General features: G+C 44.3%; 1 protein-coding gene across 1 annotated transcript in view; it reads right to left on the bottom strand.

The window, feature by feature from the left end:
- Positions 1-21826, bottom strand: part of LOC306702272 (connector enhancer of kinase suppressor of ras 2) — a gene marked incomplete at both ends in the record, with an annotated part of 55016 nt that extends 33190 nt beyond the window's left edge. The window contains 3 exons of the mRNA XM_079167848.1: positions 916-1118; positions 10250-10413; positions 21763-21826. Coding sequence (XP_079023974.1) covers positions 916-1118; positions 10250-10413; positions 21763-21826 — 431 coding nt within the window. The remainder of the gene's footprint in view (positions 1-915; positions 1119-10249; positions 10414-21762) is intronic.
- Positions 21827-22270: the final 444 nt, after the last annotated feature.

Genomic DNA, 22270 nt, shown 5'->3' with positions numbered 1-22270 from the left:
CCAGAATCACTCTTAAATGAATGTGAGCGAAGCATATTCGGGCATTCTATTAAGTAAAATGAGTTTCTTTCCGTCTTGAGGACGTGATTTTTTTGCCATATTGGTGTTTTTATTTTGTTCTGTTCATTTATTTGCAAACAGTGTGATTTTGAAAAGCTGCGATAGGGCGGCGAGAGACCGAGCAATGCACAAATCTATTCTCCGCTCCTCTCACAGCACACGAGCAAGTGATAAAGACAAACAACAATATTTGGTTTTATATCGTGGCCAGGAGGCTGTGCAACACAGGGATCTACTGGAGCTCAAACATCGCTTTATTTGTAAGTGTTTTCTGTTGTTGCGTATGGTTTCATCAGCGGATCTAACTTCACGATAACAACATAAAAAAACTCCCTTCCTTCCCCCATCTATGAATTATGATTCTGTATGAAGTGTAAAAATATAATAATTATGCAGCACAATACACGACACAAAACAACCTAAGTTTACTATGTGTTATTATACAACACACTCTCCTTCACGACTCGTAAGACACAGAGTCAGTTACATGCGTCGTGTCTTTTCAAAATAAACTCCTGTCTTCACAGGAAATTAGGTTTAGGCAACAGAACCAATTAGTTAGGTTGAGGATAAGAGCGTGGTTGACTCTACCTTGACTGAATATGGAGCCACGTGACTTACGACTGATATGACAAAATAAGTCAACGTTGACTGTTAGTTCCTACGAGACACGAACAGCGGTCTTCTAGGTAAAAGTCCTGTGTGTGCCATGTGTGGTTAAGTTACTAAGTTCTGGCTCATACATTAAGATATCATTTATATATTTATTTTGTGAAAATAGGGAATATTGTCCTCAAAATAAATGGTCTAATTCCCATATTCATGTCACAGCGTGGGTGTAGGTGCGGTCGCTACCTGTCGAGCCAGGCGAGGAGGTTCTTGGCTGCACCGATCAGATCCACCACCGAGGTGAGGAAATCATTGGGTAGCCTCCGCGAGGCGCGTCCATCGTAGTGTCCGCCCCTCCGTCGGCCCAGGATGAAGTTCTGGAGGTTCTTCGCCGAAGCGTTCAGCTTGTGGGACAGAGTCCGTAGGTTCTCCGTCTCTAGGCCGTAGTTCTGGAGGACAAACAGAGGGATATTTGTTTTAGAAGCAGAATCACACATATGTACCGCTGCTGCTCTGCTAACTAGCATGTGGAGATTTTGTGCTATAAATAACTTCTTTGCAGTTATTTGTGGCAGTGATTTGTTTGATTGGAGATCAAAGAAATAGTTGACCAACGTGGGATCTGTCCGAGAGTTAGCTGAACAGATTATACCACTCTCATATTTGTCAGTTAAGTCCTATTGAGGTGGAGTCAGGATGCGGTTAGCTTAGCCTGGAGACTGGAAGCTGTGAGAGACAGCTAGCTAGGCTCTCTCCAAAGTTCAGAAATATGACCACAAACACCTCTTTTGTTAATACATTCACGTATTAACACTTTGTATACACAAAAAGAAGTGTAAAAACGACCATTTGTGGTAGCTAGCCCCATACAAAAACATGAGAGAGCTGTTGATCTTCTCATCTCACTCTCATTTTCCAAAATGAACAACAGGTTCATATAAATCCTTTATGTCTCCACAAAGAAACATGAGTTATGTAATGTGAAACCACTGCAATAGATTTAGGAATAGATACAACGTAACTTACACATATGTACTTGTATCAGATAACCTTTCCATAATTGTTACAGGTTGAGCAGGAAAAGTATTTACTGTGATTGAACCATCAGTGGTTATTCAGAGTGGAATGAATTAAAACTAGAATCACTATCTCTAAATCTCCGTTAGCTTTTTCAAATAACAGTCACTCTCCACTCCAATACAAGAACACCATGCTGGTCGAGTAGCCCATTACTGCACTGTGACCCTTTTAAATAAACACACACACACACACACACACACACACACATGCAGACCCACTGAGCCACATTGCGCTCAGCGTCCCAAGGCAGCTCCAGTCATGTCCTGCCTGACAGAGCCTGATTCTTGCTGACACAAAGGCTACACACACACACACACACATTCTTGTAAAGTCAGATGCACAGGCTCAGCTAGACGTATCTATTCCTCCTCTGCCTCTAGATCTATTCTACACAGTCACGACCACAGTGACTACAAAGGAGAGAGGGTTTCACTGTGGCAGCAGAGAGAGAGAGAGAGAGCGAGGGAGAGAGAGAGAGAGAGAGAGCGGAGGAGAGAGCACCCATCTATGCATCTCACTGAAACTGGGTCATACACTGCGTTCTGTAAAATCTTCTGTGTTCTGTGAGAATGTAGATGTATACATGAACTTGGAGCGCACATGTTTGCACAGCTGTAATTAGCCTGTCGTGTGATTCGATCTAAAGCTGTGTGCGTCGCTCTCTCCAGGGGACAGAGTGCTGAGATGAAGCGGGGGGAATAATGCCCTGTGTCGACAGTCTGAACGTGTGTGTGTGTGTGTGTGTGTGTGTGTGTGTGTGTGTGTGTGTGTGTGTGTGTGTGTGTGTGTGTGTGTGTGTGGAGAAAGAGAGAGAGAGAAATAATTTGAGCAGTGCGTGCATTTGCGTGCCTGTGTGTGTGTGTGTCAAATCAATACAGTAAGAGGGCGATGCCATTAAGAACCCCCCGTCCCGCCCCCCCCATCCCCTTCCCTCCACCTTCATGTCGATGTGGTTGCCATAGCAACCAAGTGTGGAGTGGCCTCTCCTCCATGCTGATTATATCTACCATTGTTGTTCCTTAGAATCAAGCGCTGTATATGAAATGATCGGGCAAAACGGGAGACTTGACAGCTTCAAGTCATTTTCTTTCCCAAAGTAAAGCATTGATCAGTCCAATGTACAATGTACATTCTAGCACCAAAGTGTAGCATGAATATATAACCTCTATTAATCAAGATAATATTGATTGTGTGTGTGTGTGTGTGTGTGTGTGTGTGTGTGTGTGTGTGTGTGTGTGTGTGTGTGTGTGTGTGTGTGTGTGTGTGTGTGTGTGTGTGTGTGTGTGTGTTGCTCTCAGCTTGGCAGATCTGGGTTCGCTGCTCAACTGCTCAACTGAATTTTAGATTTGTATTGAAGGTTTACCCAAAACAAGTTCAGCTACAATTTTCTGCAGTTTGATAAAAAAAAATAAACCAGTGATTTTTTTGTCATTTATGGTCACATTGTGTCTTGACTACAGTTCAACTGAGGGGCTGAAATCATAAAAACAAGGGCGGTATTCAGCACCTCGAAAACAGAATACGAATTATGAAGCTGAACACGGTTTGATTTGTTTGTGTTAACCTTTTTCTTTTTACGGGACTGTTTCAAACAAAGCGTTATAATTCAGAGAGTGTTACCCCTGAGCAAAAACAACTAGACAACAAAACAATTACTGCACAAGACCATCAAATAAGGTGACAAAAAAACATTTAAAACTACAATTACCGCCTGCGGTTGTATTTCTACGCCGACCAGTCAGGTTTCTGTCCAAAATGTCATCACCTCATCATTTTATCCTATTAGACGTTTGGGTGAAATTGACATAACAGCATATGAATTCTTGAGTTTTTTTAAATCATGTTTTGTGAGGTCACAGTGACCTTTGACTACCAACTTCAAATCAGTTCACGATAAAATCCCTCAGAGACAAACATATGCATGCACACATACATGTAAATCAAACAAAGAGGAATATGATACAAGTAGATGAGCGGAGAGGTCAGATGATAATGGGGGATGCTCCCTCACAGACTCTAGGGTCAAACCCAAAGATAACGTTCATTTAACATTTCCTATATGGGACATCTGAGGAATCCTGTCTAATTAAATGAAGATAAAAAGGACTAGAAATATAAATGATGGACAACTATTCAACAACGTTCACGTCACCAGCAGGATTTTTTTAATCAGTTTGGAGTCACACAGGGTGGCACTGAAAAGGAACCAACATGGAACGCTGACTCATCTGTGTGAAAGAGTTACGGGAGGAGATGACGACATGAATCACTTTCTCAGAACAAAAGCAGAACTGGGACATATCTCCAAAAATAGAAAAGCTACCTAATTATTATTATTATGGATTATGCCAAGATCATTTAAGGTTTGTAAGATGTTGTGGTATAGAGGCAGAACATCCCGTCTTTCAAGTTCAAACATATGAACGTCAGATTGAATAAAAACTCTAAAGTCCTGATAGATAACTGTATAATAGAATTGTTGCTGTGTTTTCATGTTGTAAGCTAATTCAGTGCTAAAACAACCTCGGAATGAGCTTAGGCTGTTTCGGGGGAAGCATTGAAGCTCCTGGCTGGTCAAAAGAAAAAAAAAGAAAAAGCAGTTTTAGAGAACAGCCGACATAAGGATCTACGATATGCATTTGAAGGATATCAAACTGCTATTACATTGCAATGTGTGCTAACTTTGCTAGCGGGGCTGATGAGCTAATAGCCATTAGCGTATACATTTTAATACACTCCATCTTACTGAAACAGTTTAAAATGACCGCACAGAAGTATTTACCTTCCACAAGCCTCAGAATGCTCTTTACCTGTAGTTACACAATGTCCGCGCGGTAACATCATGCTTAGCACCAGATAAGCATCTAACGTTTCTCTACCACTTCTTGACGATGCACAATACGGGGTCTCCTTTAAATGCTGCCCTAACACCGTTTTGATTGGGCTCATAGCTCATTAACAGATAATACAAGTAAAGAAATGACCATGGACCGTATGACCCTCTTTATGGTTTGGTAGAAAACTGAGCAGCTACTTTTTTTTCTCTTTTTATTTTTAACTGAGAAAGTACAAACAAACAAGGCCTCTTTACGTTACTCATTCACCTCAAGTTGATCAGTATCAAGATCAAATCAAATACAGAATGGCTGAAATAAAACTAAATTGAAAATACTTGCATAAATAAAATATAAACATAAAACATCTCAAAGTAACTTAAAGCATGAACACTCTACTATTATGTGTATAACTACTAAACTGCTTGAGCTGCAATTAACTTTATTTATAAAACAAATATTTCTAGACCAGCAGTTTTCTGTTATAAGCTGTTACATTTACTATGAGCTGTATTTAAACAATGTAAATGAACTAGTAAGTCCAAACATGTTAAAACTAAACCATCTGTTGCTGTTATCATTTACTTAGTTGCAGTGGTGGGCCGTCAGGGCCTGCAAAGCCTTTTCTGCTGGCCTAAACAGAATCACAAAGTTATAGCTATTTTATAATTTAATAATTTTTCTTAAATACACTAGATGTATCATAATTTATACAAATATTTTTCCCATTATCTTATTTTGTCATTGCACAGCTACTGTGTTCCTCAGTTGCTCTGCTTCAGTGCAGCTTGTTTTAAGTAGAGCTTTTATCCAATCAGATTTCACCTCTGTGTCTCTAGGTAAGAAGAGAGGCCCCAGCCTGCAGACTCACCAGTGCCTCCATGTGTAGGTTAAGTGAATGGGGACGATATTGTTGATTGGCATAGTGTTCAACCAATCAGATCTTTAGTTTGAGATTCTTAGCCGGCCAGAGCGGCCTGCAGGCCTACAGCTACGTCAGCATTACTGCAGCTCACTTTGTAGGAGTGAGGTGCAATGTGTGCTGTGATTGATCAGTGGGCGAGCACGTGACTATTGGAAAACGAAACTTAACTTGCCAGCAGAGCTTAGTTGGAGGAGTACAAGTTCAAATTGAAAGAAATTATAACATTTTTAGGGTTTTGATTGGTGTAGTTTATTTATTTTTTTACCTAGCTTTGTTTTTTTAGCACTCAATGGCTGAATAAGGAGGAGAAACAGATTTAGTGGCGGAGTTACTGACAGCGTCTTTCTCAAGAAAGACATTTCAGGAAAAGCTGGATATCGTAAGAAATGGTCAGTCAACGCCACAGCTGGCAGCCCTGACTCAGCAGGAAAAGGATTTGTATGAACGGTGTTTCTTGCTGACAGCGTCGGAGAAGTGTTGCACAGTTTATGGCTGGGTTTGGAGCTATGCTACGCTAACCTGAGGACACCATAGCATTTGAAAACTTTTGGAGAGACTCGAGTGGATCTACAACTCAACAAACACTTTCACAGGGAAACATCTCCACAACCACGGCCCGACGTGCGGTCAGCGCCGGTGGGCTCCCGGCCCCGCTGCGAACCTGCCGCAGCAGACCATACAACTGAGGATCGACTGTCATCACTATCTCCATGAATCGAGAAGGACTATTGGAACTGAAACGATGTGCTGGGATTAAACTCTTTAAGTTTCGGTAAGTCACAAACCGCGTCAGGTTTTTTACATACTAACGTTACTCATGTTCATTTGTCTATTGTATCGTTTTTTTGAATATTTGAATGGCTCGTGCTCTTGTGTGGTGGAATGCGTGGATCCGCTGCAGGTTTGCTGGATTGATGCGTCATAATGAAGTTATTAGGAGGTAATTCAACTGTAGTAGGACAGCACAGAAGGCCCAGGTATAAAATGCACGGCCCACCACTGCTTAGTTGCCTATAAATGTAATTAATAGACTGGGCTACAGCAATAATCAATAATTCTGTGTGAAACTGTGGCCTGGATGCTATAACTGATTTTGAATAACTACTTGAGAAAGAAAAGGTATATGTTAGCAGCCCTCGGCTATATTTTTGCTCTGAGTTACATTCAAATTAAACAGCTGCTTTAATTTGCTCAGTTTCCACACATTTGAATGTAACTTCAATACAATGACACCCGTGTTCCTTTTCATTCAGATTTTGAGGTGAGCAGTCATTTCATTCTTCAACGAAATGCCCACTTCCCAGCACATCTCGCTGAAAATTCATTGCACCCAAACCTACTTAGCATAGATGCTGGGGGGCAAAACTCGATTGCATAGGCAGAAAAGAAGGGACTTTTCCACATTTACAGCGAGACTGAAAGCTCAGTCAGTGCTTGAAACATGCATTGATCCGGGGCCAGAGAAGCTCCCTTTTTTTTACTGCGAAAAGACCAGAAAGTCATAACGGTTGAGCCAGGGGAACAGGGATCTGCTTCCCTTACGATGGATTATATAGCTGACGACAGTGAATCGTCCTTTATTATCCATATATTCACGGTGTCTACAGGTATACACTAGAGCTTTGTCCCTTTGTTACCTGGAGAGCACATCTAATGAGAGTTAGGATGTCAGGTGAGAATTGCTTTCCCTTGGCTATCTTAAAGGATCATTTTGATTTCTTACAACTTTAGTTTTGGCATTAATTTCTATTGATTATGAAAACATTTTACTGAACAAAGTAGTTGCGGAGATTCTTGGAGAACACTGCAACTCTGCTACAACAAAGTCCAACGGGGCAAGAAATGAGCAGCAGCATTAACAGAGAAGTTGTAAACCTGCCAACAGTTTAGACAGATTATCTAAACCACAAGGGAGCTTGGCCAAAATCCCTGTAACAATCCCTCTTTGCACACGAAAATACACTACCGGTGAAAAGTTTGGAATCGCCTGCAACCTTTTAACAACATATGTGTTATTTCATATGAAGGGTCTGCTGCAAACGTCATGTTTTGTACGTGGAGAACAAAATGTAGAAGATAGGTTCAACCAGACTGACTGAAAATACAGAAAGAGACAATGATCCCTCTGAGCAACAGATGAGTAAGAATAGAAGAAATCTCCAGTCATTGGCAAAGAAACTGGAAGCTTAGCATCACAATGAGTGCAGATGTAGGAATAGGAACAGCTTCCTGTTTCAGTGTCAAGTGTTTCACAATAATGGAGCCTATAACAAGCTGGAATTAACAGGCAACATGTTGCTGTCACAAAAGATAGAGAAGGTTGGTGTATTCGGTTAGGGCTGTTGGAATTGGATCAGGGAATATTAGCATATGGACTGGTAAACCACAGTTTAAATCACAATATTTAGAGCCTAATTGCACCGTTTTGTCATTTAATAGGGATCTAGGGTCACTTACACAGTATTTGGGTAAAACATGGTTCCAAAACTTAGGGGACATCGACTAAATGTACGTTTGAATCATTTAATTCTTCTTCTTTTGGGGCCAAAACTAATTTAAATGTGAATAAAATATATTTGGTGCCTGAACTGGTCTCTTTTTGTTTCTGTTAGAATAGCCATTGTTGAAGGAAAGAAGAAGAAAATCAATATAACAGGTGCTTCCAAACTTTCCAACGATAGCGTCGGTCAAAGTTCCTTCCCCAGATAGCAACAATTACCTTAGTGAGCCCATTATTGTATCTGATAGGAATGATAGCTAGAACTACAAAAAGTAAGAGCCAAGTTGTGATAAACTGGAATTATCTTTTTAAAGCTGCTCACAGCAGTAGGTTTAGTGATGCATCTTGTCTACCTGGCATCCCTATATGTGTGTGGTGTGTGTCCAGTTTCAGGACATGTGGTGATAGCTGCTCGTTCCCAGGCTGGAACGTCTGAATGAGAAGAGATGCTGATTAGCGTCCACACACAAGCATGTGTGTGCGCACACACACACATACACGCAGGCGCAAATTCAAACAGCCCAAACTAATCCAGCCATGTGTGCCTGGGAGATAAGGTGCATCCTGCGTACTCTTTCTACATACTCTCTCTCCTCCTCTGCCTCTCTCTTTCCCTCTCACTCTCCCTTCGTCTCTGCCTCTTTCTCTCTCTGGGAGAGTAGCACCTAATTCCCCCTAATTCCCTAATCCTGAGCAGGGCCACTGCACATACAGTCAGCAGTGACCGAGGCAGTACACACAAAGCAGCAAATGACGGGGGATTTTTCTCGCCATTTCTTTAGCCAATATCAATAACTGGTGTGTGTGTGGGGGGGGGGGGGAATACAACCACAAATATATAAATCTCTCTACCTGTGAGAATTTCTTCAGGTGTTACATGAACTTACCTTAAATTGGTCTTAAAGTAATTCTGGCAAACTTGAAAGTTACTAATCATAATAATACAAACTGTAGCTGTAGCTGGCAAGCTAAGCGCTAATGCTGCATTCACACCAAACGTGGTGCGAATTATTTGCGCGAGTAGATTACATACAGTCTGTGCACAGACAAGATGAGACTGGAGTGACGCTAATTGGCGATGGCGTGGCGCGATTGTCGCAAATTAGAATTTTGTTCAACTTCTGCGAAAAAATTGTGTGCCGCTGCGGCACGATAGCCTATCAGCGTTGAGATGCTCCACCTGTCATCACTGACGTCCTGCCGTTGTTGAATCAGGAAACAAATACTGTAGCCGTCTGTGTTCACCCAGAGCTCTACGCTACCTCATATTAATAGAGACCGGACCAAACATATGTGTATATGTACAAACAATGAATAGACACTTTTTGATAGAGCTGTTAGCTTAGCCTAGCACCGATCGATCCGAAATTTTAAAAGTTATTTTCTTGTCATCTTGCAGAGAGAATTAACAAAACATGAATTCAAACTTTTTACAAATCGGCATCATTACGTAGTTATTTCAGCATCCCTTATTGTTCGTTTATTGCAGTTAAACCACAGCTAAATCAGTTTATTTTGTGTTCATACAGCTGTAGTAAACCAGCCGACGTCTGGCTTGCTAGACACAGTGAATACAGCTCGATAAAATCCACGGAGCTCCTCCGGACTATGTTATGAACCCAGACAAGACGGCGTTTAGTTTCCCGGGATATCTGGGACTTCCACAACAAGTACTAAGCAGAAATAGAGGTTATTTCTTCCATAGTTGATGGCGGAAAATAAATGGCTTAAATTAATAACGGCTTCCAAGGAGATAAGCCACGCCCCCTATCCAGCACGTCTGGCGCGATTCACGCAAATGACCACAAATGGTGCCCGGCGAGTAACGTGACGTGAATGGCGCGACTTAGTGTGAACGCAGCTTAACACTCGAACCAGCCAGGAACATGCTAACTAGCAACATGCATTTTTTTTGTTTTTTCTCTGTGTTGTGTACTTTCCAACTGTTATTTTGTTCTTGGGATCGCTCACAATTTCATCGTTATTGAAGAGAAAAAGGCTCCTTAAGCTAATATGCGCGATAACCTTTTACCACCTTTTGTTTATTAGTCAGTTCTGGGGCTCCATATTTTTGGCTCTCGGCCATCTAGTATCAATGCAGTATATATCTGGACACAATTACACACTCAAAGACACACACATCCAAGACCTGTGGCGGTGTGTCTAAGCATATATATCACATCCTCCAAAGTGTAAGCGACTGAGAGAAACTGTGTCAGTAACCGGGGCTGGCTGACTGACCAGGGCACAGAGGAGGTCGACAGCTTCCAGGATGAGCTCCTGATGTCCTATTCTGGTGACACCCAGCTCCTCCAGCTCCTGATGGGTGATGTGCAGCAGCTGCTCTCCCCCCATCTGCTCCCGCTCGAAACTCTTCACGTACTGCTGGAGACAGTCATCCAGACCTGAGGAGAGACACAGACGGACACAGATTAGCCAGTGCTGAGGCATAGTACTGTGTGTATACGATAAAGGGCCTGCCGGTCAGCCTCGGCCAAAGAGGACAAAATATTCTAACTGGTCTAGTTAGGGTTTTCAGAGATTTTTCTGTGCCTCCAGAGACAAAAATGTTAAGTATAGGAAATATTGATAACAGACTTGAATACAAATTTTAGTTCCTGTCTGTCATGTTGTGCAATCCTGGTTCAAATAGCTGCAACACAGAATTAAAAACATGAGTGCAGACACCCACACATGCACAAGTCAATGCGAAAAGTCTGCCAAATAAAAACAAAAGCTAAACACCAGCCTAAAGCCAGGAATTTCATCAATGCTTTATTGTCAACTTTCTCTCACCTACAAAACACATATCTGTTGGTTTGGCTTTCCGATATCGGTTAATGATTGAACACCATGCCTTTTTTATTTGACATGCAAAAGAATTAAAAGCAATGCATTTTTTCGTGTTTTTCAGGGGAAGGCAAGAATACAGACGTTCAAGCATTTACATTCTGAGTGATTAAGGGTGTGTCCAAAATATACCTGGAGAGATGTGAGCAACATATCGACGTATGACTTTCCGTTGTTAAGCCGTGGCCGCCTGCCACGCAGAGGGCCAATCAGCCGCACATGGACGCGGTGGGTCCGGGATAGTATTGATCACTGTGAGCCTCAGGCTTTGAACCAAACAAAGTCAGCAGAAAGCACACCTCCCCACAGACTTAATGAACAAGTCCACTCCACAATGAGCACACGCAGAGCAACAAAAAGCACGAGAGGAATCCACACACACACACACACACACACACACACACATGTGGAACCACTGCAACACACAAACGCTGCACACTGTGAACGCAATCACACAAATACAATTAGGACTGCTGCTGTTATTCGGGGGGTCTCGACGCCTCTGTGGAGGCATGTTGTTAAAGAAGAGTGGAGCTGTGAGGAAAAACATTGATGCCCAAGGGAGGCGATGCTGACAGTGTGGTAGCACCTCAACACGGTCGCCACACACACACACACACACAGTCGCCACAAAAGGATGAGCGGGAGGCATCTTGCTCTCGGTGGGCCATGGGACATCACAGACGTAAGCCCTGCTGTTGCTCCGAGTGACACGGGCAAACAATCGCGTTACATGCAGCACAGAAGAGCAATCGTGACTCTTAACACGTCTGTAAGAGGCTCCGCTTTGGAGAGCCACAAGTGGAAATTGTTTCTAGGAATACATTCCCCATGGACAAACTCCTCATATCACACGTGTTAGTGTGTGTGTTTCACGGCTGTTGCGACCTGAAGTTTGTGCATGAAGTCAGTGGAAACATGTGAAATCAAGTAGGTACATGGGATGACTTGTTTGTGCACGTGTCATTTGGTGTTATCTTGTTAAGAAATGAAAAATGTCTTAAAATAAAAAACTGCTTCAATATTAAAGTGTGGTGGAATGTTTGCTGATTTACTCAAGTACTGTACTCATATTATTTCACGCCTGCGCAGTAAGAAGTAAACACAGCAGTGGCCTTGCGATTCCTCCAGAAACTTCAGCCTCAACAGTAACAACTCTGGTGTTTTGTTTTCAGTTATTTGCGTTGGTTTTTAGCTGGAGCTAGTTTCACAGAATGGTTCCTAAACATAAGGACTGATAAGCCACTGGTTTAATCTTAAACAACGTTTTGTATTTTATGTGGTCATCATGTTTTTAAATGTAAAATCTGAATCTGAAAAGTAACTAATAATTATAGCATGTGAAATAAATGCCGCGGAGTAAGAAGTGCAATACTTGTCTCTGAGATGTACAGTAGAAGTGTCGAGCAGCATTCATTTAGAAATACTCTAATAAAGTACAACAACCTCAAAATTGTACTTAAGTGCAGTAATTTAGTAAATGCACTAAACTACTCTCCACCACTTTATGTGCCATTTGTAAAATTGTTTTATTTTTCCAAATCTGACTTGCACATTTGTTCTCTTTGAGTCATCATGTGATCACATGTACATTTTTCATTTTTTCTGTTGAAATCTCTTTGAATTGTTGTTTATTCTCATATCCAGTTTCTCGTCTTTATTGAGACAAACTAAAAAAATATTATTTTCAATACAGTTCTGCATGTTTGTTTGTTTCCACAAGAATCCTCTCGGTGACAAATTCTTCAGGAAGAGTAAGTGCACTGCTGCGATTCCAGCATTATATTCAAATTAGCTGTTTGTCTCTGCTTTCAGTGTAAAATGTGTATTACAGTGGGGGAAATAGTCTAGTGTGGTCTAATAAATCATCACCAGTGTTGGAAAAAGTGGGCTGACCGTTCAGACTTCTTTAGCGAGCCAGCTTTTAAATCCAGAGACAGCCATGCAGGGAACATGGAGGCAGAGCAGAGAGAAAGACTGCAGCTAATGATAGGACTTCTGAATGTGTGACTCCTGACCCCCCCCCCCCACACACACACACACACCACGCGAGAGGAGACACAAAAAGCGGTGGTGGCCGTTTCTCAGAATTCAAATCTTTATGTCCACACTTAATGGAGGTGAGCCTCTTGAACCAAACCACAATACACGCTTCTCATTTCCTCTGCCGCTCTCACGTGTCCTCCCCCGTCTGCCTCTCCCTCTGGCAGCGCTTTTTAATAGCAGCCATGTCGTACGTTGTGGTACGTTATGTCGTCATGCGGATGCAATATCTGACCAATATTCCAAAATGATGCCATTGCAATATCTTAAGTGCGCGTTTCAGATTCTCTGCAGGGGAAATGAACTGTATGACACTTCTTGTTGTGCTCGTCACTTCAGCCCTCTTCCTGGCGTCGAATCATTAATAGTTGCACCTTTTTTTACCCCCTTCTCTTTTTATCCCCTCTCTCCACCTACAGTTAGTATGAATTATATAAAGAGGTGATGAATAAGGAATCAAAGAAGTCCAAGCTGAGCACCTCTGTTCCCTATGGGAAAGCCCCCCTACCATAGCTATGTCCTACTTCTGCAACACACACACACACACACACACACAGATGAATGAGCTGCCGAGTTGACAGCGGTGCATCTTTTGTGACGTCCTCTTAAAGGTATGCTGGGATTTGCTGTTTCCAACGAATCACAGCGCATACACTTGCACGAGTATATATGCGAGCTGCGCACGGACACAAACAGGCATGCAATCACACATGTGCATATACACGTTGTGACACACAGCTGCTAGCCAATCAGATGAGTCAGAATGCCTCCCCTAGAGGCCAAACAGCTGATCTGGGTTCATCTGCTGAGTTCATATGCCAGCTGGAAATAGCACATGCTGCTCATGCTGCACACACACACACACACGCACACTAACCAACACATATGGGCGTCAGGTTAGTCAGCACTACACCTCGCAAGTCAGTTCATTATGTAGATGTGATCAGTCAAAACCTGCACCAAACAACAACAAATACCCTTCTCTGCCTCCCAAGTGCCTTCTCACATTCACAGTAACTGCAGGGAACATAAGAAACTGATGTAGTGTAGTAGGAGTCCTAGCCCGCGTGCAGCCGAAACAAACAAAAAAGTAATTTTGCATGAGTAATGTCGGAAGCGTCTCTCTGTGTAATCAAGTCGTAAGCTGCTGATAGTTTCCCCTGGGAGCGCTGCTGACTTTGGAATGAGATATTTCATCAGCTTAGCCAGAGATAGCTGAAACCCGGGCTTCCACCGAGCCGCTACAGCGTGGCTGGCTGCTCGTGTGGCGGTGGCAGGCCACACTAATGCGTTTCCTGTAAATAATGCCTTTCCTGCTGCCATTCAGGAACTAAATATTGAGCAGTATTTGCTGAGCCAGGGCATCGCCGGCATATCTCACGCATCCATCACTTTGAATAGCTCGTCCCAACACACATTTGTCAGTTGTCAACAGTCTGCTTTTTTTTTTTTTTTACTTCCCACAGTCTGATAGAGATAATACGATTACTGCATGCAGCAGGTACTCACAACCTGCTAAATGCTGCTGCGACACAGGGATTTTTCACTTGAGCTGAATGAGAGCCTTTTTCAGGATATTTACTAATAAGTGCTGGCGTCTGGAACCACTCTCTCTCTCGTGCTGCTTTTCATTGTGAGTTAAGGGATCCTGCATAAATACACATCAGTGTCATAACTATTTTTGGTTACTTCACTTAAGAGATTCCTGTATTTGTATTTTCGGCTTTGCTCTTGTCACTAGTTTCAATTGGACGGGACTCATTTGGGAAAAGCAGAGTCACCTTTTTTCATCCACCAATCAGGAAATCTGATGCCATTGGTTTGATGGTTGCTAATGTTGCCGGGCCACTCTCACTCAGATCTGATCAAACGGCACCAGCACAGTCCCCATGAAGTCTTTGAGGGTTGACCCCTCCATTGATAATAGGAGCTTTGATCGCTGTTTAGACATGAACATGTCACGTTAGATAGAAGAACTTTGGATTTGAAACCAAGTTTTCAGGGGCTTTGAGCTCCAACTATCTCATCAGATATTTTCGTTCTTCTCTCTTTGTAATTGACGTTAAGCGATATTCATGTGGCGAGGGAGAAAATGTGTTATCCGTCCGTAATAGCTTGAATTTTCGTTCAAGACGGACAATGTCAAAGTAAAGAAACGAAGCTGCCAAAAACATGCCAAATTCGATTTTGAAAGGAATTGTCAGTGTAGAGTTGTCGTGTTTTTAACAAATCAAAATCGGTCAATCAAAAAGATTCACATCCTGTAACTTGAGTCTACGCTTTGTATCTTAAGTACTGTTAAACTTTACCATAGAGCAAGATCTTTATTCTTTCTCTTGTCTTCCTACCCGCACGATGAGGTATGCAAATATGTCTGTTAGCAGACCTGAAACATCTCTCTAAGACACACTGAAGAAATCCCATGGCCCCCCCCCCGACCGTCAGCAAATCCCAGCGTGCCGAGGCTTGAGCGAGCATCGCATGTTGACAGCTTCATCCACATTTCATGCAATTCCCTCCGATCTTTCCCTCTTTCCTGAGCAAAATAAACGCCTCCCCTTCGGAAGACATGAGGGTTGCCAGGCAACCGGAGCGAGAGAGAGAGAGAGAGAGAGAGAGAGAGAGAGAGAGAGGCCTCCGAGCAGAAGTGAGGGATCAGCAGTTGCTGCCCCTCAGGTCCCTGCACTGATGCTAGGCTAAGGAGCACACACACACACACACACACACACACACACACACACACACACACACACACACACACACACACACATACTGTAGCCTATATACTGTATGTGTTCCACAATAGAAAAGAGCAGTCACTTTGCATTAACATCCACTGAAATCACACCTGTGTTCTTTGGGGGGGGGGGGCCTTGTTTAGGTCAGAGTAAAGCCTGTGCTAAGAGCGACGGCAGGCAGCTATGACTCCTGTCCCGTCGCCTTGCACCCCCCCCCCCCCCCCCCCCAAAAAAAAATAATCTGCAAGCCTCCAGCTGGAGTAAGTGCTCCGGTGAGTGGGAAGAAAAGGCCCAACGCTCACTAAAAATATTCCTCCTGTGAAATATTTATCACATCATGACAGAATATTCTTAAGGCCGTGGCATTTTCTCGCTCCCCGGCATACGGGCTTTCAAGTGCGCCACAGCCTCCTTCTCGACGAAACGAAGGGAGGTGTCAAGAGGCAATCTGAAGGAACACGAGGACGGGAAAACAGGGTCAACCGGCAAAAGCTGCGAGGAGTTCAGAGGCAGAGCTTGACTCTGAGGATCTAACCGGCCTCGGAGAATCTGAAATGACCCTGACCCCAGCAGAAGTAAGATGTTAGCATGCACTTTAGCGTTACCTATCAAGAGGGAGCGTCAAGGAAGCGCACTTGAGTGTCACATGTTGACACGCTAATGCAGGTTTAAGAATGAAATACGTATTCCTTTGGCTGCAAGCAGTGTGATTGGTCAGTGTGTTACAAGTGCACTATGTGTGCACACGCTTCGCTGGGTTGTTGTGGTTAATACTTAACTCATTATTTGCTATTAGTGCCATGTAGTGTATTATAAACACCTCAAGAGCCTTGGTGCCATAAAGTCATTTATTTCATGATTCTGAGGCATTATGTTAGAACAAGCTGTTGGTCTGAGCTTCAACAGACAAACTAGCTTTGCAGTGATGTTGACAGCTAAGCTACTTCCTGGCAACTATAAAAGGATGACAGCTTCAAATCTAGTCTAATCTTTTAAGTCAGGGTTTAACAACATGCGCTGGCTTGTAAACCTAGCAATTAAGTTGTCACGTCAATTTGAATTTTCACACAATTGTTGCCATTTGTAGAGAGATCCCCAGTGGCCCTCCTCTGCTGCATCGTGCGACCTCATGTGGGGTCCCGACCCCCAAGGTTGGGAAACTTTGCACCAAGTTAATATATGTGGTCGTAAAACTGCAGCCCCCCGGAACAACAGGTGCAAAATCAACCCAGTAAAACACATACCAGAACACACACACACACACACACACACAGGCCCCTCTGTCCGAGCGCCCGGATAGAGCGGGTGCTTTGATATGATGCCCACTGCATCCTCCCATTCTCTGCACCGCTCTGCCACCGCCTCTGTGTGCCCCCCCCCCCCCCCCCCCCCCCCCTCTTTCTCCGGCATGCCCACCCTTGCACACTCGGTTCCTCCCCCATCTTAGGCTCCTCAGCCTTTCTTTCATTTTGCTTCGCACATCCCCATTTCTGAATGCCTGTCCCTGCTCTCTCTGCTCAGGGCCATAAAACAGGAGAGGAAGCTTGTGTGTGTGCGTGTGTGTGTGTGTGTGTGTGTGTGTGTGTGTGTGCGTGCGTGCGTGCGTGCGTGCGTGCGTGTGTGTGTGTGGAGTGCGGCATGTATATTCACATCACTATGCGTAAGTGTTCAAGGCGTCCAGGATGGAGATGTTGGGCATCTGCGTGCGTTGCTGGATCCCCCATCTTATGACATGTGCTCTGACTCCGACACGATCAGATCTGGTTTCCATGGCTACGGATGCCCCACTTAAAACCGCTGCTCCAGAGTTTGTGGCGTCTATGCATGCGTGTCAGTGCCCACGCACACATAGGCTACACGTACCGTATATTCCAGTGTGCATGTGCATTCCTTTGAGCGCCTGTATATCTCTGCATTTCTTTTTGTGTGTGAAAATCGAGGACTGTGGGGAGTTTCCTCTATATGTGTGTGCGTGTACGTGTGCGTGTGTGTGTGTGTGTGTGTGTGTGTGTGTGTGTGTGTGTGTGTGTGTGTGTGTGTGTGTCCTAATAAGGCACGCTCTTTAATCTTTAATGCAGCTGAAACTACAACAAGCACACAGTCGGAGCCAGGGGAAGCGTGTTTTCCAACACAGACTTCTTCATCATGTCAGCGGGAGACTAAATCACACAGTATGGAACGGTAGTAGACATGCCCCCCCCCCCCCCGTCCCCCCCCGTCCCCCCCCCCCCCCCGTCCCTTCTTTGGACACTCAAAGGGCCAAATAACATCAAGAGGATTCCTTAAACAGAGGAGCAAAGCTTGTCGTACCCCACCTGCTACGCGTTGACTTCCGTCTAAATTCGTACATCTCAGTCATTCACAGTCTCCTGCGCGGACTGAATTGTCACACGTCACCTTTATTTTTAGATGTGATGTTTGGGTTCCAATACATCGGCACGCAAAGAGGAAAAAGAGCGATCCCTGCAGGAAAAGTGAGCTGCCGTGTTCATTTTCCCGTCACATGCACGCATCCTTGGGCTGCCGGTACCGCGCGCCCCCCGGAAATCACAGGGTGATCTGATGAGGTGCACGCCGCACCGAGAGGATGAGGAGAAGTCCGGTTTCTTTCTTTCTTTCCTTGTTGCCTAACACGTTAAAGCACAGATCCCTACGCGTCATTCGTTTACACATCAGTTGCGTCTGCAACACACACACACCCCGGTGCATACCCCCTCAAACACACACGCACACACACATAGAGGAAACTCCTCCGGTGTGGGTGTTCAAATCAAAACAAACGCTGATGAGTCATCTTTCTGTGAGGCTCACCAGTGTTCTGCTGCTGGAGCAGTCCTTCTATGAGAGACACGGTAAATTGCTGCTCGGCCCGGTGGCGAGAGCTGTGTCAGGTTTTCTCCCGGATCGCAGAGTATCCGGGAGTGGACAGGAGTGGACCGATGAGGTAAAAAACGAGATCTGGATAAAGCTTGTCTTTTTTTCCTTTTTTTTTTTTTACCTTTTCCTCTGTGCAGGGGAAGGATGGAGTCTTAAAAAGTGTCCATGGTGTCCATCTGATGACATCTGGTCACAGAACTTGGTAATTACTTTACAATTCAAACTCTTATGACCCCACAAGGCCAACTATAAATGTAAATGTTCTTTTTCAAAGGTGGACGGGTCCATAGGGAAAGCCTCACTGACAAGGGATGGCCTGCAGTGCTTAAGCAGAATTTTGAGGAATTTGTGCTTAGCTTAAGTGTTATTTATTTACTCACATGACTTATTTCTTCTACTCCATTACATTTTATGGAAATATATTTATTTTATTCTACTCCAGAACATTTGTCTGACAGCTATAGTTACTTTGCAGACCAATATTTTACATACAAAACATGTGATTGATCTTGTAAAACATCATCTATTTTCATAGATTTAACTTCAGTAGATAATGCATCAGTAATATTAAATATAATATAAATATCTATATTTATACATGACCAACATAAAAAAAACATGTACTCTTTTTAAGACGTGCATATCCTGTCAATGTATAAAAGGGATTTATTTGAAATTTGATCAAATTAAAAACAAGAAATGTTTAAGATCGAAGTCGACTGGGATACACTCTTCACAGATACAAACAAATCATATCATGAAATGTTGGTAATATCTTACAAACAACTCATCTGCAATGTTTGAAATTTAAGGAAAGATTTCCATTGGATAACTTTAAATAAAACATTTCTTTCCTTCAAGCTAGTGAGACTGTGAAAAGTTTCTTACTTTCTGTACATCATGATATTTTGAGAGTTGTTGTTACATGGTACACACAATTCAGGGGCCCCCCCTCATGGCTGATCCCCAGTTCGGGTCCTGCTGGGGACCTTTGTTGCATCTCTATACTGGTGATGCTAGTGGAGGCATGCAATGCCCCCCAAAATAACAAGAATAAAATAAAAATAGTACACACAATTCAGCTACAGCTGTTGTTTTGTTGCTATACAATCAGAGACAATAAGGCTCAGTATCTCACGATGGATTGACAAACCGAGGACCATGATGACCCCCCCCCCTCTCCACAGAGAAACAATCCGCACCCATGCATCTTACACATTTATTTGTCTCTCTTGTAGAGAAGTCACTACAGTGCTTCTTAAGGAAGGTCTCAATGTCACTACTCCCTAAAGATGGCACAAGACTATACTTTGAACAGCGTGGGAGAGATGAAGAGCTTCCAGAAGAAAAAACTAAAGAGGCCAAAGTGAAGCCCCTGTAAGCATTAATAGCCTTTCTCCTTTTACTTTATTCAGAAGAAATCTGAAGATCTGAGCATATAAGCCTGCCACTGAGGCCCCACAGGACAAATACAAAGGAGGGGGCTTCACAGGAACAGGGACAACACTGGGAGACGTTGGCGAAACGTCGTTGTTGAAAATAGAACTCTGAGCCCCGGCTCTTCATGTGGAAGAGGCCGGGAGACCACGAGCGGAGCTGGAACAAGATGAAACACTCTTCCCTCAAGACTTTCGGTGCAAGTGTGTACAATTTTCTTCATCCTTACGTTGGTGATGACAAACCTAAACAGGCTGTTTCAGTGCACCCGGAGCATGTGTGGCAAATAATGAATTAGGAATTCAGCTCGTATAGGTCTAAACCTTTCCACTGCCGTGTTCAGCTTGACACTTCTCCCTTCTACAGTGTTGATTTCATAGTGATCACAATTGTATTGTACTTTCCATGTTGCAAACCTCTAACCACATTTGGCCTGTTACTAATCTCATCTCCAATCAAATTCCAGCTCTCTAAATGAACGGTGAGGGAGCAAAGCCTGCCCAGGATCAGAGGATGAAGCCGTAACTCCACACTGGCTGCTCACAGAGCAGGAGCATCATCGTAATCACTCAACGTATCGCATCCTAAACACTCCCTGGGCCGCGTCCCCCGAGGGTCTGACAACCACCTTGACTCCTAATCTCAGACATCAGTGCTTTACCATAATGAAAAGGGGCCTATAGTCTGGAGACACAATATGGGGTTTGAAGAAAATCCATTGCTGAAAGTGGTGACCCCATATGTGTGTGTGTGTGTGTGTGTGTGTGTGTGTGAGGAATTCAAATCACGAGTGTCTATAGGAGCGTTACATTGTTGCTTTGAGTCATCACACAGAAGTGATTTTCAGGAGTAAAGGGATTGCGGACCCCCCCCCCCATGTCCATTGTCTGTCAATAGGCCTACCACAGTTTCTGTCACAGCTCTGTGTCTGACCAGAGTGTGTGAGAACAGCTCCTACCACACACACACACACACACACACACACACACACACACACACACACACACACACACACACACACACACACACACACGCATGATTAGTGATTACTCATTCATACTGGCTGTTTGAAAGGACGTATCTCGTGCCAGCAAAAGAGAGCAAACAGGGAGAAAAAAAAAGAATAAAACTGAAGCGAGTGTGTTCGGCGCGGTTGCCTTATATGGTCGGAGGCATTGCGCTGTCCACGGTGCTGAATCCGACTGTACGGCTGGCATAGGTGGTGGTGGTGGCGGGGCGATGGAAGAGGGGGGGGGGGGGGGGGGGGGGGCATGCAGCTAACTACATTAATCAAACACATACGCACGCTCACACGCAATCACACACACACACACACACATACAGCGGGAGTGGGGATATGGGCTCGGAGCATGTGGCAGTGAGTGAAGGGGCAGATGACATACGTTCCACATTCATTGATGGGAGCTCTGCTGCTGCTGCTGCTGCTGCTGCTGATGGAGTCAGCACAGCAGCAGCAGAAGCAGCACCCCATAGGCTTGGCTTGCGCTCTCAAGCAAGCGAGATGACAGAATGCTGAGGCTCCACTCCCTGCTTCTTTTGGGGGGAGACATCCATTTCACCGCACCGGCCCAACAAACGCAATCCCTCTATAGTGACTTTAAATCAGGCAGGCTAAACGCACACGTCAGCCTGCAGGTTTCGGATGAGAAGGAGAACACACATGCACAGAGTGTGGCCCTCCGCTGCTCACCCACCACCACCACCACCACCACCATCATCCTCCTCATTCTCACCACGGGCAGCACGAACATCACCCAGCCTGATGCAAATGAAGGGATCCACATTTACCTTTCATCCAGTCCAGCACTTGCTTTGGTGTCCATTTACTTATAGGTTCCATAACCAAAGCCATGGTGTCACAGTCTCTCCGAGATGAGCGGCGCAGGACTCAATGCGGGCGACATAAAAAAAAGGAAACTTGTCAGTCACATCTGGAATGACACGGCGGTGGGCGAATCTGAGGGAAAAGAGAGGTTTGTCAGTTTTATTCTCTCCATCAGAGCATGGCCGCCTGCAGAAACGGTGAACGGGATGCGGTGGTGCAATCCACGCGCACACACGGAGACACGCACACACGCGCTCTCTCGCTCTCTCTCTCAGTCTCTCTCTCTCTCCTTTACCCTCCCTCCTTCTCGTTCCCTCACTCTCTCTCTCTCTCTCTCTCTCTCTCTCTCTCTCTCTCTCTCTCTCTCTCTCTCTCTCTCTCTCTCGCTCGTGCCTTCCCGCCAGCAGCCCGCGCGCTGTGAGAAGTGGATTCGGTGGGCGCGAGGGGATGGAGCGAGCCCTCCCCCTTCTC

Source organism: Pholis gunnellus (genome assembly GCF_910591455.1).
Source record: "Pholis gunnellus genome assembly, chromosome: 10".
NCBI lineage: Eukaryota > Metazoa > Chordata > Actinopteri > Perciformes > Pholidae > Pholis > Pholis gunnellus.
Note: the sequence above shows the minus strand (reverse complement) of the source record. Positions and strands in the feature narration are given on the sequence as shown.